At 43.4% G+C, this 15,225-nt stretch overlaps 1 protein-coding gene across 1 annotated transcript; it reads right to left on the reverse strand.

Annotated features, from left to right (window-relative positions):
• Positions 1–3,887: 3,887 nt before the first annotated feature.
• Positions 3,888–9,689, reverse strand: lrrc3ca (leucine rich repeat containing 3Ca). The gene is made up of 2 exons (XM_061706710.1): positions 9,373–9,689; positions 3,888–5,541 (listed from the first exon to the last, which is right to left on the reverse strand). Exon 2 carries the CDS (start codon positions 5,489–5,491, stop codon positions 4,712–4,714), a length of 780 nt encoding a protein of 259 aa, XP_061562694.1. The 5' UTR covers positions 5,492–5,541; positions 9,373–9,689; the 3' UTR covers positions 3,888–4,711.
• Between the last annotated feature and the right edge of the window lie 5,536 nt (positions 9,690–15,225).

The following is a 15,225-nucleotide window of genomic DNA, read 5'->3' on the forward strand; positions in this document are numbered from 1 at the left end:
GATAGGCAAAGAAAGCAACCACGAGGAAGCACCAAGTCTTTTTTTCTACTAATGTCCTAGTCACAAGCAGACGCTCATCCATTTTGTATTGTAGGAACCAAAGCTGTCAAAGAAGAAATGAAGAAGATAATCATTTAGATATGTGTTGTCTCGATAGATTTTGCACAACCCCAATTCTAATGAATGTGGGACGCTGTCTTAAACATAAATCAAAACAGAATACAATGATTTTCAAATCATGTTCAACCTATATTTAATTGAATACACTACAAAGACAAGACATTTCCTGTTCAAACTGCTAAACTTTATTGTTTTTTTAGCAAATAATCATTAACTTAGAGTTTTATGGCTGCAACACGTTCCAAAAAAGCTGGGACAGGTGGCAAAGGTTACATTGATAGCGGAAAATGTTGGTTTCATTTTTTTAGACCACAAAAACCTGGCATTTGACCAGGGGTGTGTAGAGTTTTCTTACTAAGTTTATTAGTGCCAATTCAGATGTCACACTGGTGTAATTAAGAACTAAGTCACCTGTGCGCCACGCAGGACGGTACAATGCCCGCAACACTGGCGTTTGGCCAAAAGAAAACGTGAATTTGGATCACGTTGCAAAGTTTCCTCCTCTCACTTGCACGTCCCACGACAGAGGGTGCTTTGTTTTTGCAAAACGAGTGGGAGCACTTTTCAACTCACCCTGCTATTGCTTCATATTGTTGACCTTCACCCCCCGAAATACATTTGCTGTCATCCACTTTGGGTGTACAAGAGGAGGTTGCCCACATATACCCTCAGACCGAGGGCCTCAGTCATGTCCGTAGTTGCCTTAATGTGGTCCGTGGGCCTTGTTTGCTTTTTCTTTGGCTTTTTGGTGACGATTCCGTCGATGGTCCGAGTGGTGGCATGGAGGAACAGTATGAAGTGCGGCAAAGGCCAACAGGTGGATACACGCGCTAATCGGACCTTCTTCCATCTAGTAGAAGAGTGTTGAATTGTTGCGCCTGTCACTATACGTCACGCACATAGATAACATTATTTTTAGTAAATAACACTTTTTGGACCAGTTAAATGTAATTGGATCATTTCCTGCCTTGCAGCACACAGTACTTAGGGCCCGACTGTATATACTGTAAGGTGGCCGCAGGCAATTTCACCTGCAACCCAATCCCCAAAGAGGGCCGCGCTACCCACAATTTGACGTGTCACCTTATCCCCCGCTTGTGTGTGCGCGCCGTTAGCCTGCAGGTGTAATGCTCACACCAGCGCACCGTGTCTAAGGCAGCGTGCTGCCGCAACTTGAGCCGGGGGGGGGGAGATTGTTGGGGCACCCACCCAAATTTGAAATGAACCCCACCCAGTGACATTTATGTCAGGTGTTACGTTACGGCTGCCCCTGCATGCTTGCACACCTGTTGGTGGACAAAGGGAAATTGCATATTGAAGAGATAAATACTTTCTGAACACTGCGATGATTTTATACATATTACATATGTACACAATATAATGCATGTTTGCATATGTACTATACACTTTTTTTATTATTATCCATTTTTATGCCTCTCGATTTGCACTTATTGTTCAATTGTGGCTTCTTACTAGCACACTTTCCTCTTTATAGGAATTAGAAACATGCACATCGCAATCATCAATATCATTACAGTATAAATATTATATTCTATACTTCCCACTTTGTACAACTATTACAGTGGCATAATTACCATATTCCAATATGCAACGTCACAATATTCTGTTTTCTCTTTTTATGATTACATTTAAATTGTTCTAAATCTATCCATCTATCCACAGTGATGCGATCAATATTCACAATCAATATTTATATAATAACATGACAAAGACAAAGTCTATAAAATACATCATACTCACCAGCGATGTCGATTATTAAATCTATTATGTGCAGATAAAAACAGACGTGTTTTGTTCGTGGAAGTTGGCTGTAACAAGCTTCGCTCAGACCAACCAATCGGAGGACTGAACAATGGTGATGTCATCAAGGGCCAGCGCTCTGACCCAGTGAGGACAAATTTTAAAATCCAATTGGTGAAAGAAACGATCTCATTACCAATGTAGTTTAAGTTACATTGGCCAGCACTACTGATTCTGAACGCCTTGGGCAGATTTGATTGACATGGCAACATACACAGGCTGAAATCTGATTGGATTATAAAAAAAATCTAACATCTACATAATCAAATCAGTGGAGCCATGAGAAACGTTATGAAATAAGGAGAATCAATTGCTAGTAGAATTTCCTGCCACCCACCCCCGCGAAGAAACTGGGTCACACACACACAACAAGACCATGTGTGCATTCTGAGTCTTTCAAGTGTTTTTTTTTTTTTTTTTTTTTTATATAAATAGTCATCATAAATCATGTATCAGCCTCGCTTTGCTCCGCAGGCGTTTTTGTGTGTGTCGGACACAGGGATACCCTTGTTGACAAACCATTCCCCACATCTCGAACAACGAATTCCATTATTCAGCAGACACTCGGGCTTTTCTTACCGCTTCGTCTCTGTGAAAAGGGGACTTACTAGAGCAAAGGTTATCACAACGAGGCTCTGCTAAGACTCTACTTATCTAAGACTACGAATCGCTTTCCTTTTCTGCGGAGATTCAGCGGACGAAATAGTTCCTCTGCAGGGTTCCGGAGTGTGGCGAAACAGGAGATTCGCACTATCATCTTTTTTTTAACAGACCTACCGGGTCATGGGGCATAAATATTTTCGGGAAACCCCCAGTGGGAGTGATTGCATTGCACAATGGTTTCCCTACTTTTGCTTTGTTTTTTTTTTAAATGGACAGATGGGCCAAAATTTGTAGAGTTAAAAAAAAAAAAGTTCAAATGTGTTTGGAATAGTGTATTTGAATACAAATAAATCACTCATTTTTACGGTCATTTATAATTAATTTGATTTGAATGAACACAAATAGGTGAATTCGCAAATGGCGATATACATTTAAATTCGCCATGGTTTGTCTGTGTGACCTGCGATTGTGCATTTTCTCTCATGTCACCATCGTCATGGGCTGCTACAAAGACAATTCTGAGCAAAGTAAAAGCATGTCCCGTTTATTCTGTGCGCAGAAAAGCATGGCTGCGGAAGACAATGTATCCCTCCAGTGGCATATAAAAAATAAAATAAAAAACACCTCACTCCAGAACCTCTTTCTGAGCATAACAAGGTAAGATGAAGAATTTCTGTTTCGCCTTCCTCCGTTTTGCGCAAACAATTTAAGGCCCGACTGTGAACATTGGCCTTTTTATTGTTATGTTAAAGTAGGAACAGTGTGAACTTTGACAGATGACAGTCATGCATTCCACGCACTTGGAAGAAGATCAACACTATAGAAGCCAAACATCTTTTTGATGAAAATATACAAATGAGTATTGTACATGCGATGGGGAAAGAAAAATCCACTATGTATTGCTGTTTCGTTTTGTATCCCGTCATATCGATCAGAAAATACTTCAAGATGCAGTCATAACCCAAGTTCACCCGAAACATGCCACAGCTTTTACTCGCTGATAAAAGCATGGAACCGCATCCCGCTAAAAGTGCTAATGGGCCGCCGAGAGATGAATAATTCATCGGGGCCGCGTTGCATCGGCTTGATTTTTCATGCACAGAAACATATTACCAACAATTAGCTCAGTTAGCACAGCTCATTAAACTTGAAAGTAAAGGCAGCTCCATCTTGATTGGTGTACGTCCAAGATGTGGAACCCAGAGGCACAATTCCTAATAGTTTTCTATCTTGAATACAGAGTACTGATTCACTTATGAAATGCTCATTATCCTTAAGTGCTGTTTTTTTTTTTTTTTGTCCCCCCCCCCCCCCCACCCCCGCCCCCCGTCGTGTCTGTCCGGCCTTCCTGTTCCTATGTGACATTGTCAGCCCCGAGTTTATCATTCAACCGGCGAAGTCGGTGAGTTTTTATCATTCTTATTTATTTTTTTATTTTTTATTTTTATTTTTTATTGGTGAATGGAACAGTAAAGATGGACTCCGGTACCCATTGCCCCTGATTTGTCATTCGGTCGAGTAGGCACAAGTGACGCGCTTATGATTGAATTCTGCCTAGAGGCCACGCAAGCGGGGAAAATAACCCGAGCCGTTCTGATAATCTGCATTGCTGCGCTTGCTAGATAGTTTCCGTTTTATTTCACTCGTAAACTTTGAATCGCGAATCATTTGTGTTGTCTGTGTGATTTAAAACACTGCAGTTCAATGAAAGCAGAGAGAAGTTGATAAAGCACATCAATCAGGAAGAGTGAGTAGTGTTGCTGGTAGCCATTTAGAAAAACCCTAGTAAGCATATAGCAGTGATTCCCAACCACTTCAATTATCCATTTTCGCTCAACTGGTCTGAAAAGTATTATTTATTTACGACAAATAATGCATATTTTTCATCTATCAACCTGTCTATCAATGCCAGCGACATATAGTGTAAGGCAGAATACTTAAATGCTCTTCCAGTAGAAGGCAAAAGCTACAGTGATCCCCGATCTGCCAATTTTCACACAGAATGGTCTTGAAGTTGATTGTGAGAGATTTACAACAAGCCAATGGCACGGATTCAGTGGACTGACCCATATACTTTTGACGACATTTTTGTGTCCTGCTGCGAGATTGTTCTCCTGTCGAATATATGCCTTGGCTTAGTAAAGGTTGGGAAACACTGGCCTCGAGGCTAAACGACAGTACTGATGGTGGAAGACTCCTCCGACTTGGTTTGCCTGCTGGGCAACGACTTGAGATACTCCAGATGTCTGCGGGCGTCCTCCTGGTTGGCCCTGACGTAGTAGACCAAGTAAGAGATGACCATGGTGAACCAGCCAAACATGACCACCAGCATGGCCACGTCTGTAGTCCTCTTCATCACCACACACAAGTCAATATCTGGCTCCAAGAGGAAGGCCAATCCCTGAACGCTCATTTCCTCCGGGTCTGAAGTCTGACACACGATGCCGGTCAGCGACACGGGCTCCAGGTCCACGCGGGGCAAGGCCATCTGCAGGTTGCAGTCGCAATGCCAGGGGTTGTTGGTTAAATTGGCCCGGGCCCGCAGGCCCTCGAAGGAGTCGGCGTTGAAATGGGCCAACTTGTTTCCGGAAAGGTCGAGGAACTGCAATGAGGAGCTCAAGCCTCGGAAGGCGCCCGGCTGCAGCTGACTTATGTCGTTGTGCGAGAGATCCAGTTCCACCAGGTGGGACAAGCCGGCGAACGCGTTGGCCGGGATCGAAGTCAAGAGGTTGAAGTCCAGGTAGACTCGCCGCGTGTCGTTGGGGATGTCCCGCGGGATCTCGGTCAGCCGCTGATCGCTGCAGCGCACCGTCTTGCCGCCGCCGTCGCTCTCGGAGCAGTAGCAGTGTTTGGAGCAAGTGGTGGCGGCGTGGTGGAAGCAGAAGGTCATGAGCACCAGGCTGTGCGGCAGCAAACACATGACCACGTAGTCGACCAGGATGGACATCTTGTCATACGGGGCACGCCATGCATCAATCGCCCCGGTAACCGGTGAGCCTAGGACATGCAAAACAATCATCATTATCATTCTCAAGCATTCTCCAAGCAAACAAATATGTTCTTGTCATTTGACCAAGGCAGAGTGACTACTATGTCTTGCCAACTGTTTCCAACACCCACTCACTCACAGGTTCGGCTGGATTAACGGTTTGAATAAGTTGCAAAATACGGAAGGACGAGTTCAATTTGGAAAATGTCTCCTTTCATTTCAAGGGGAATTATTGTTATGGAAGGTTGCGGGAAAAGCAGCCAATCCAATTGAAAATCCGAGTTCGAGACCGTCGGCTTCACATACACCGTGTCGAGGGTCCCAAGTCAACCATGGGGTTGTTTACAAAGGCCACCGGGACCCCTGATCTATTTCACAAGGGGACATTGGGTAGATGGAGACGGAAACGATGCACGCTCATCGCAGCGTAGGAACAACAGCACTCCTGTTGCTTTTCCGGGGAAGTCGAAGGATCAAACCGCACTTTCATACGCACACGATAAACAAGGCGAGACAATCCTTTGGTGTCACGGCGCCGCTTTTCTAATTGACAGCCCTGCAGCGCGCCGCGTCTATTTTAGTCCACACATTGGCAGGCATTATTAACTCAGCAGAAGAAGAACATATCGTTCTGAAAAAACAACTACCGGTAACTAAACAGAGTGGCGCTGATATTATTGTCCTTGTACCTGACAATCTTTCTCATTTAAATGCTCGGGGTCGCTTAGAAATTTGCATTTTTTTTCCAATGAAGTTAACATAAAATCTTTCAGAAATAAAGTCGAGACATTGTTAATGTGGTACGGGGGGGGGGGGGGTGATTTTCTTTCAAAAACAAGGACATCTCTACAGTGATCCAGTTGTGGTTCATTCAGTGCTACCTTGACTTGACTCGTTTTCAGTTATGAATCATCGCTTGCGTGTTTTTTTTTTTTCATAGAAAATATGAAATTGTTCTGATGGCCCCAAATTTTTGAACAGGAGTGCAAACATTCTTGCATGTTTTCCAAATGAGACTTTCTGTAAACCCACCAGAGCGACCACACAAAGCGCAGGCCTGCTTGCGGTTTCAGGAACCACAGCTCACCCAGCCGTCTTTAATTGCTTCAAAATGTACGGTCCGTGAGCACAATCCACTTACAAAGATTAAAAAAATGTAATCGATCTCTCTGCGAGTATCAAATAGCATTTAGTTTGATGGGGCGTCGAGGGCTCGGTGGTGGCGGCAATGGCGGCAGCGATACCGATACTGTGTCCCGCGTGAGGAACACAAAAGATTTCCGCATACAAAATCCGCTAGTTACATTTCAATTAGCGGTCGTCTGCTATTTAATGAGCCCTTGGGAGCGACCAGTGAGGTCTAAATCCCTGTTTCCAATATGGTGTATAGTTTAGTCGAGGTCCAGTGAGAAGTATCACGATGGAGAGAAAAATGGCGTACAATTACCCAAAAGGTCCGCGCAGAATACTGTACTCCATTTCTTTTGTTAGTTGATTTCACCCGTGAGTTACATGCTGTGTCACATGTCTCCTCATAATCCTAACACCAATTAAACATACTGCCGCTACCAAGTCAGAGTTTAACGTTCGAAGAAATTGTTTTGTGAATGTGTGAAGTGAATGAAAAAAAATAATTTTCTTAAAATTGCGCTTTTCATTTTGGAAAAGATGCCTTCATTTTCTAAAACTAGTCCTGTATTCTCTGTCCAAAACTTTATTTTGAACAGGCCAGTTTGTTGGTCGTTCCGCCAGATTGCGGTCAGGTGAGCCCGCGGCGGAGAAACGCAAGACGATCCGAACTGCGGTCAACCGAACTCTTCTGTACCGCTCGGTGGAGATGAAGGCTGGATTTCGAGTGACGCGATCCCGGTTTTCTGGCCTTGATTGGCACAACTGGGATATGCTTCATGGCAGGGTAAATGGAAGCGAATAACTTTAGTACCTGGGGGCATGAGGTCACGCCATTGTTTGGCATTGGGAAAATTCTCCATCCTTCAAACTGTGTTGTAATGTTAGCTGTCCCTTAACCCATTTGATATGATCTCCCTGCACTCGTGTGTCTTATTTCCCTTCAAGCCGACATGCCCCCCCCCCCATCCCCGAACTCTCCTCCTTCGACTCCTGCAGCCCCATTATCCCTCGGCCAAATATCAGCCCGCCGTTCCATGTGACGGCAAAACTAAAGCCTGGGCACTCTGCTTAAGTGAGACCTTTTGGCTCTGCCCTTATGTTGTCGAGGCTGTTTTAGTTGGCCGTGCGCCCTGCTGACATTAAGTGCAGGAGCAAATCAAAGAAAAGTCGTCTTTTGTTTTCCTCCGCTTGGAATGAAAGACACAGGGAAAGGGGTGGAATGATAGAAACATAGATGGCTACGTCAGTGCTCCCCAAAACGTAATTGAGGTAAGGCGCATACAACAAGGATTCAAAAAGTAAACGTACTGAAATATTGATGATTTCGTCTCTATTTATTTGTAGTCAGTGTGAAATCTGGGCCCGTCTACGAGAGCACAAATAAAAAAAAAAAAAATGTTTTTTGTTTTTTTAAAAAAGCAATGTTGCTGCAGTTAACAAACACTGCATTATTCAAGTTGGTATTACACGAGGGGCAGTCCAAACGTAGAGTCCAATTTAATTTAACCTTCTAATTTTTAAATTTTATTTCTCAGAAATGTTCACGGTTTATTTTTATTTTATTTTTTTAAAAAAGAAAAGGTTTTGTTTGAAGCTGTCCTCCTGTCAGCCATGTTGGAAACGACATCATCGTCGGATGCCCGGCAGAAGCGGAGAGCTGTGATTGAATTTCTTGCTCCGGAAGGGGAACCGTCCACGAAACATTTTCAAAAGGTTGCAAAATGTTTACGCCAGTGATTCCCAACCGAGCGATCATCAGGTTATTTATCGACTCCCAATAACGTATCCTTGTGCGTCTATCTATGCCGACGATGTATCGTGACGAGCAAGTATCGTAATTGCTCCTAGATGCCACAAGATGGCAACGAAGCGCTACTTTTCCATTAGACAAGGCTACGGCCTGATACAGCTCGTTCCCTCACCTCAATTTATAGCTAGCTGACACCAAGAGGCCACAAGAGGACCGTAATAAAAATAAGCGCTATAGAAAGAGCCTGTAGTCATATTGGGGTTGCAATAAATCAAATGACATACCGTATTCGTATATTGCCTGCTTCTGTGACATGTAGCCCGCTTTGATTTACACACCAAATGTTTTCATTTCCCTTCCAAAAGTTGCGTCATGAGAAGAAGAACGACCGATTCAGGCCGGTGTTTTGTAAGCGCGAGAGCCGTGCAGGAATGATGAATAAGCCGCCGGTTGCTCATCAATAGGGGAAGGGGGGTACGGCCGAGCCTTGACATCATCCGATTTTATAAAGCCGAGCTCTAATCTTGTTTTAAAGCTCTTCGCTGCATCCGCTCACAAAGCCCTGATTGGGCGCCAGGTTGAATTTCCAGTGATTTGAACCAGGGATGCACGCAACCTTTCTGTTGGAAGAGCGCGGTAAATAATAACGAAGATGACTGATGCGTGATCACGCTGCACATCCCTAGTGTCTGTTCTCATCAATGACAAGTGAGCACATTTCATTGAAACTGCAATTTTACCCAGAATGCAACACAACACGCATCTAATGGGACATTAATTGAAAGACACATAATTGAACGAAATCTATCTATGCATGCCAAGATATGTATTTTAAAAGAAGGGGGGGGGGGGCACAATAGAATCCATGAATAGGTCAAGCATGAGGATTTTATTTATTTTATATATATATATATATATATATATAAAGAATTCCCAATTTGATGAGTGCAGCACTCACGTTCGCGGCGCTCTCTCGCTCCTCGTCATGCTCCAACGCATCCTTTGTATTCCCCCTCCACCGTGCAGCTGATTCAACTCGCGGTGGGTTGATGAGATGCTTCCGCGGCCGTTCTCAAGCTTCGCCCGTTTAGTTTCCACGCAACCGGAGGAGGCAACATATTCGCCGGCGGCTGGGAGGCGCCCCGAAGACGAGCACGTCCAACATGGGTGCGATGCAAACCGGTCCACGCTTACGCCCTGGCGGGCTTCCCGAGGGCTTCCCCACCCATGTGCGTGACTTTCACGCCGTTTCTTTTGAGGAGCGTCTCGGCGTGAAATGCTGCGTGGCTGTCTGCTCGCGTGCATGCATCAGGTGGCTGCACACGCCAAGACCACGCCCCCTCTGGAACACATTGTTATTTAAGGACCACTATTAACCCTTGATTTAGCTCAGATGTGTCAAGCCATCCTTTCTCGGGAACGTCTTTTGAAAACTAGCTGTTAAAAAAATAATAATCATAATAATAATGATTCCTCATTCATGATGGAGCCACGTGTCATGTCTGTAAACAAACACACTGCAGCTCAGCTTCTACTAGCCCTGTTTCAAGAAACCAAATCCATTCCCTAGCCATCCTTTTTCTGTTGCACTTCTCCTAATTAGCCCTCCCAGTTTGATTGCGTGGGTTTGCCCCCAGTCGGAGTGTGCTGTCGCGCTAAACATACAAACAACCACGTAGCTTCAGCTTCGACTAGCAAGTCCGTTTAGCTTCATGCTGACAAACGACGCCAAATGAATCGATTAGGCATCAGTGGCACGGTGTTTTAACCCTTTAAGTAATGGGTATTTGAACACAAACGGTGGCGCAATACAGCTACGACGATAATATAACAATACTCGCGAGCGTATATTCTTTATCCTCTGTGAAGAATGGCAAATGTTACTGCAGCTACTGCGCATACACCAGAGGGAGGAGCACTAAGTCCATTGAATTGAAAATGGGGCAAACACTGTTTGATTCTTTACATTCTGTTCATTTGTCATTACTGTATGTTTTTAGACCAACAAGCATTCACACACACGTTCGCAACTATGGACAACAACGCATGTGAGTTTAATTGAAGATGGCAAGTCTTCAGTGAAAATAATATGCATGGTTTAGGAACTTAGGAGGAAGGATTATTATTATTATTAAGGCGTTCCACAACATTACCTTGACTTCTGTTCAAAACTGGCTATTCAATTATAGATTCAGATTTTCCTGGGTTCTTCGGATGCAGCCAGCCCAAGTCATAAAAAAGGCCATCGTTAATGTTTTCATAACATACTGTAACTTACACTGTTCAAAATGTTAGTGCTGCACTTGTCTGCATCCTTTATTACCCGAAAGAGAAGATCAAGTGTTGATGTTGCCCTTTCCTAAAAAGAAAACGTTAACGCTATTGATTATTTTTTTTCTTCACACCCTGGAAGAGAAAACGGCCTTCGTCAAATATAATACAAGTGTCCGAAATGTCTTGTTTAGCAGCAAAGTGGAATTGTGGTGTTGTTGCGCTCAGGTCCTGAGGTTCTTCAGGCCTTCGATCTCCACGCCCCTTATGAGGAACGTGCGTTCGATTCCGTTAAAAAGAGCTGTGCTGACTTCGGAGAGAAGCCAAGCATCGGCTTGTAAGGTATTAATGGAATTAAAATCAATACAGTTGCCCCCCGCCTCCCGCCCCCCTACCCCCTGCCCTCCTGGTCCTCTAGAACGATTTACTGTGGAAGATTAAGTGTAATGTTGTACTTTCTGTACAATTATAATTACCTTTTTTTTAAAAAAATATGGTAGCATTAATTATTAATTATTATCATTATTAGGCATGTATCCAAATAGGGTAGATAGTTTCAGGGTGTGCTAAGCAAGACAAAACAAAAACAAAGACAAAACAGCTGAAAGCAGGTTTCTTAAATTTGATGTCAGTTCGTGAGACTCACTTTTATTGGAGTCACTGTTGGGTATTTTAATCAGACTTAATCACCGTGAAGACATTAAAAAACCCGTTAAGGTTCGGGTTGGATTCTCTTTAGCGGTTAGAGAGTCAGTAGAGATACAGCGAAGTCAGTCCAGGGTCTAACTGTACGATCGTAAAACTACAAAAATCAATAAATACTGCATCCATTTCCGATTTTCTATAGCGCTTACCCGCATTAGGGACCCGGGTGAGCTGGAGCCTATCCCTGCCACCTGATACACCCTGGAATGGTCGCTAGCCAATTGCAAATGACAAACACCTCCTTTTAAAAAAAAACAACAACTAAAAAAATATGTCATACTCACCAGAGTACAAACAACTAATATTATTGCGGCTTACTAAGTAGTTTTGATCGGTTCCATGTATATCCATATGGCCATTAAACCTGTTTAATTTCTTTATATTGTATGTATTATTGTCATTACGGTATGCTTTTTATAAAGCACAATAGTATAAAGTGCATTTTTTTTTTGTAGTAAGAAACACATTGCACACATTTTTGTTGTTTTTTTGGGGGAGGCAGGAACGGATTAATGGCGTTTCCATTCATTTCAATGCGGAAAGAGGGTTTGAGAGCCAGTATACAGGTTTTGAGTTACAAGCGTGGACCCGAAAACAAATTAAACTCCGATTGCAAGGTGCCACTGTATAGTTTACATTACATCTGGCAGGCCTACTGATTCTGAAGGCCCTGGGCGGATTACATTGACATTGCAACAAATACAATATGTGCTGGGAGCAGTGCAGCCAAGACAAACACTACAAAATGAAGAGAATAGAGGTTGCGAATAGATTAATAACATTTCATGGAACAAATGTTCAATATTTGTGCAATGAAAATCTGAGAATTTATTTGAAGGCCATATCGCCCAGCCCCAATGCTTTGTACATGATGCATGGAGTTCAAGACTGCAAATCAGTATGCACTACTTTGTCCACCGCGAGGGTTCTTGTTCTTCATTTCGAAGAAGAGCAGAGAGCGAGCGAGCAGAAACGGAAATAGTTGGACTCTCCTACAGGCGAGAGTGTGCCGCCAGTCAATCAAGTCCTCACTTTTATCAGATTACTTCAAAAGCTTGCGCGGCCAGCTCGTACGCACGCCCGAGCGAGCATTAGTCCGGATCGACTGCACTTCCGAGTCAATCAACCGAGCCTCATTATGTATGCTTCTGCTCCAGTCTGCGTTCCCGATAAAAGGCGCACCTGTGAGATGACAGTAATCCCTGCGAGGGGAATTTGCATAAGAAGAGCCCCTTGTGCTGCAGTGGAAGCAGAGAAGTCATGATGAATTTTTCTCGTTCATTCTCATTTTTCATTCCTCCGGTGCTCCTGGGCGTACTCCACATCCACCGAACAACATCAAACATCCCGCCTGGTCTGCGCGAATACATTAGCCGACGTTATTTCTTTCTTTCCCGGCGTTTCTTGACTGGCTCTTACACAAGAGAGAGGTGCATCAAAGGGATTTATTTTGAAAGAGGGGAACAGCCAGTCATAATAGGTGCCACCTGATCTGGCAGCAGTCTTTTCAAATTGTTGGGAAAGGTTCATGGAAAGGATGCAAACATTTGATACTTGGCACTCACACCAGATTTAGGATTTAAGTTGATGGAAGTTCAGTGACGCCTTGAGATAAGAGTTTTTTGGAGATTCCATTTTTTTTTTTTCCCCTTCCTGAAACTATTGCATTTGGAAGAACCCGGAACATTTTGTTGCTGATCTAAAACTATTTCCGAAACATTTTGATGGTAAATACAAACTCAGATAGGACAGATATACTCCCATATGCGATGCTATGATATAAACAGATGACTGATGTAACTACCACTGATATCGAAACATTCGTCGTCGCTTTACTGCCCCCGCATACCGCAGAATCTATATTGTTACAGCCCCTGGCGATATCGCTTCGCTACTAACAAGCAACAAAATTGCATCACAGAATTTGATGTTACAGATTTTTATGTGCAATCCCGACCTCGCAGCTGAGTAGAACAAAGCAAAATTTAAAAAAAACTATATTTTTAAACAATGACATTGGGATGAATGGGGTGAGTTTTATTATTTGTTGCAGAGTGTTCCGTTCGTTTGGAGCAGAAAATTGAAAGGAAGATCAATCGAAATGTCATGTGGACATTTGGAACAAAGATGTTCGTAAAACTGCTGGAATGGAGAGTGTGCAGGTTGTGGTATGTGTGGTGAGCAGAGAGTGAAGATGAATTGATTTTATTAGATTTTATCACGTAATTCAAGTTTATTTAAAGGATTTCTTTTTTTTTTTTTTTGCAGCTTCGTTACTTGTACTGCTTTCCAACTTAGTGACCTGTTCGTTAGATTTATCAACTTTTCTGACCCATCGAGCGTCTGTTTTTCCAAAAAGCACTGATAAGTTGAATTCCCGCTTGGAAGTGAACGAAAATTGAAATCATTTTCACGTTGTCTCACAAGAAAGGAGTGTTTCTTTAGGAAGGATGATGTTATCTGCCCAGTTGGAATCAGTGGTCATTTCCTGTCATGTTAAAAACAAAAAAAAATGGGGCAGCACACCCCTTTTATTAAACATCACTTTTATACACATCTATGACTCCATGTTTTCTCCTCCGCTTCTACTGTGGCAGCCTGAGAAAAGAAAAAAAACGCAGCGTCGTCAATAAATAAACAGGAGAACAGGTGGCGCCGAGAGCCCGGCCATCCATCTACTTTACTAACAACGTCTGCCCCACGTCAGATGGGTGCCTATTTTGGGATGGAAAGTACTTCGTCTTCCCTTCTTTTCAAATGCCCACAAGTTTGAAAGAAGAAGATAGAGTGTGACTCTATACATAAAGCAAAATCTATCTTCTCACAATAAATGTACTGTTCGTTGTTCACAAACTGGTGCACACAGTGGTACCCTGATTTAAGAATTGAATTCACTCTGTCATCAAGCTCACTACTCCATTGAATAGCACAGCGGTGCCTTGAGATACAAGTGACCCAACTTTGTAGTTTTTTTTTTTTTTTTTTGCGAGATACAAGCCAAGTTGACTGTCCAACTAAGCAGCAAATAACGGCAATAACACATCATGTATTTGAAACAAACCACATGACTTTGTTTTTGCCTAGCTCAATGCTACCACACAATGCGAGATGCCAGATGGGCTAACGAGCAGCATCTATTTCAAAGCGTTTTAACCCTTTAAGGAGCGGATCATTGAACACAATCCTCTGTGAAGAACAACTAACATTACTGCGGCTGAATGAGGAGTTCTGACCTGCTCCACGTCGATATTATACTTAACCCCAAGTGGCCCTTGGCATCAATGCCCACCGAAGCCCGTTTGGATTGCCCCCCCCCGGTGGATGCCTGTGGCCACCACCGTGGTCGCGCCCTCCCACGTTTGCACGCCGCCGTCTCTCTCCTTCCAGTATTCCAACACATGCGGACGTATGTTATTCATTGAAACACGCAGGGCTTTAACCACCGAGTCCAGGTCAGCTGAGAGGCCTGCAATGAAGACAAGATAAGCATGACAAGAGGCATCGCATCACTGCATTTACATCGACCGCCGGCAGACTGTCAAGGTGCACGGCACTCTTATTTAAGTCGTTGACTTGTCAGTCACAAGTTTTTCACACAAGAAACCCCTGGATGATTGCATGCTCCCGCAAGGACGAAGCATTTCCATTCGACTGCGGCAATGGGTTGAAAGGAAACAAAGGAACGGATGAAAGTGAGGTCCCCAGTGCCAACATCTTGAACACAATCGTTGAGATATTTGGCACTTGGTTTGGGAAGCTGCTGAATTTGGATACGTTTGGAAGTTTGGCGGATAGCTTAGCCATTTTATGTACAATTAAATGGATTTAAAGTAGT

Source organism: Phycodurus eques, chromosome 19 (assembly GCF_024500275.1).
Source record: "Phycodurus eques isolate BA_2022a chromosome 19, UOR_Pequ_1.1, whole genome shotgun sequence".
Lineage (NCBI taxonomy): Eukaryota > Metazoa > Chordata > Actinopteri > Syngnathiformes > Syngnathidae > Phycodurus > Phycodurus eques.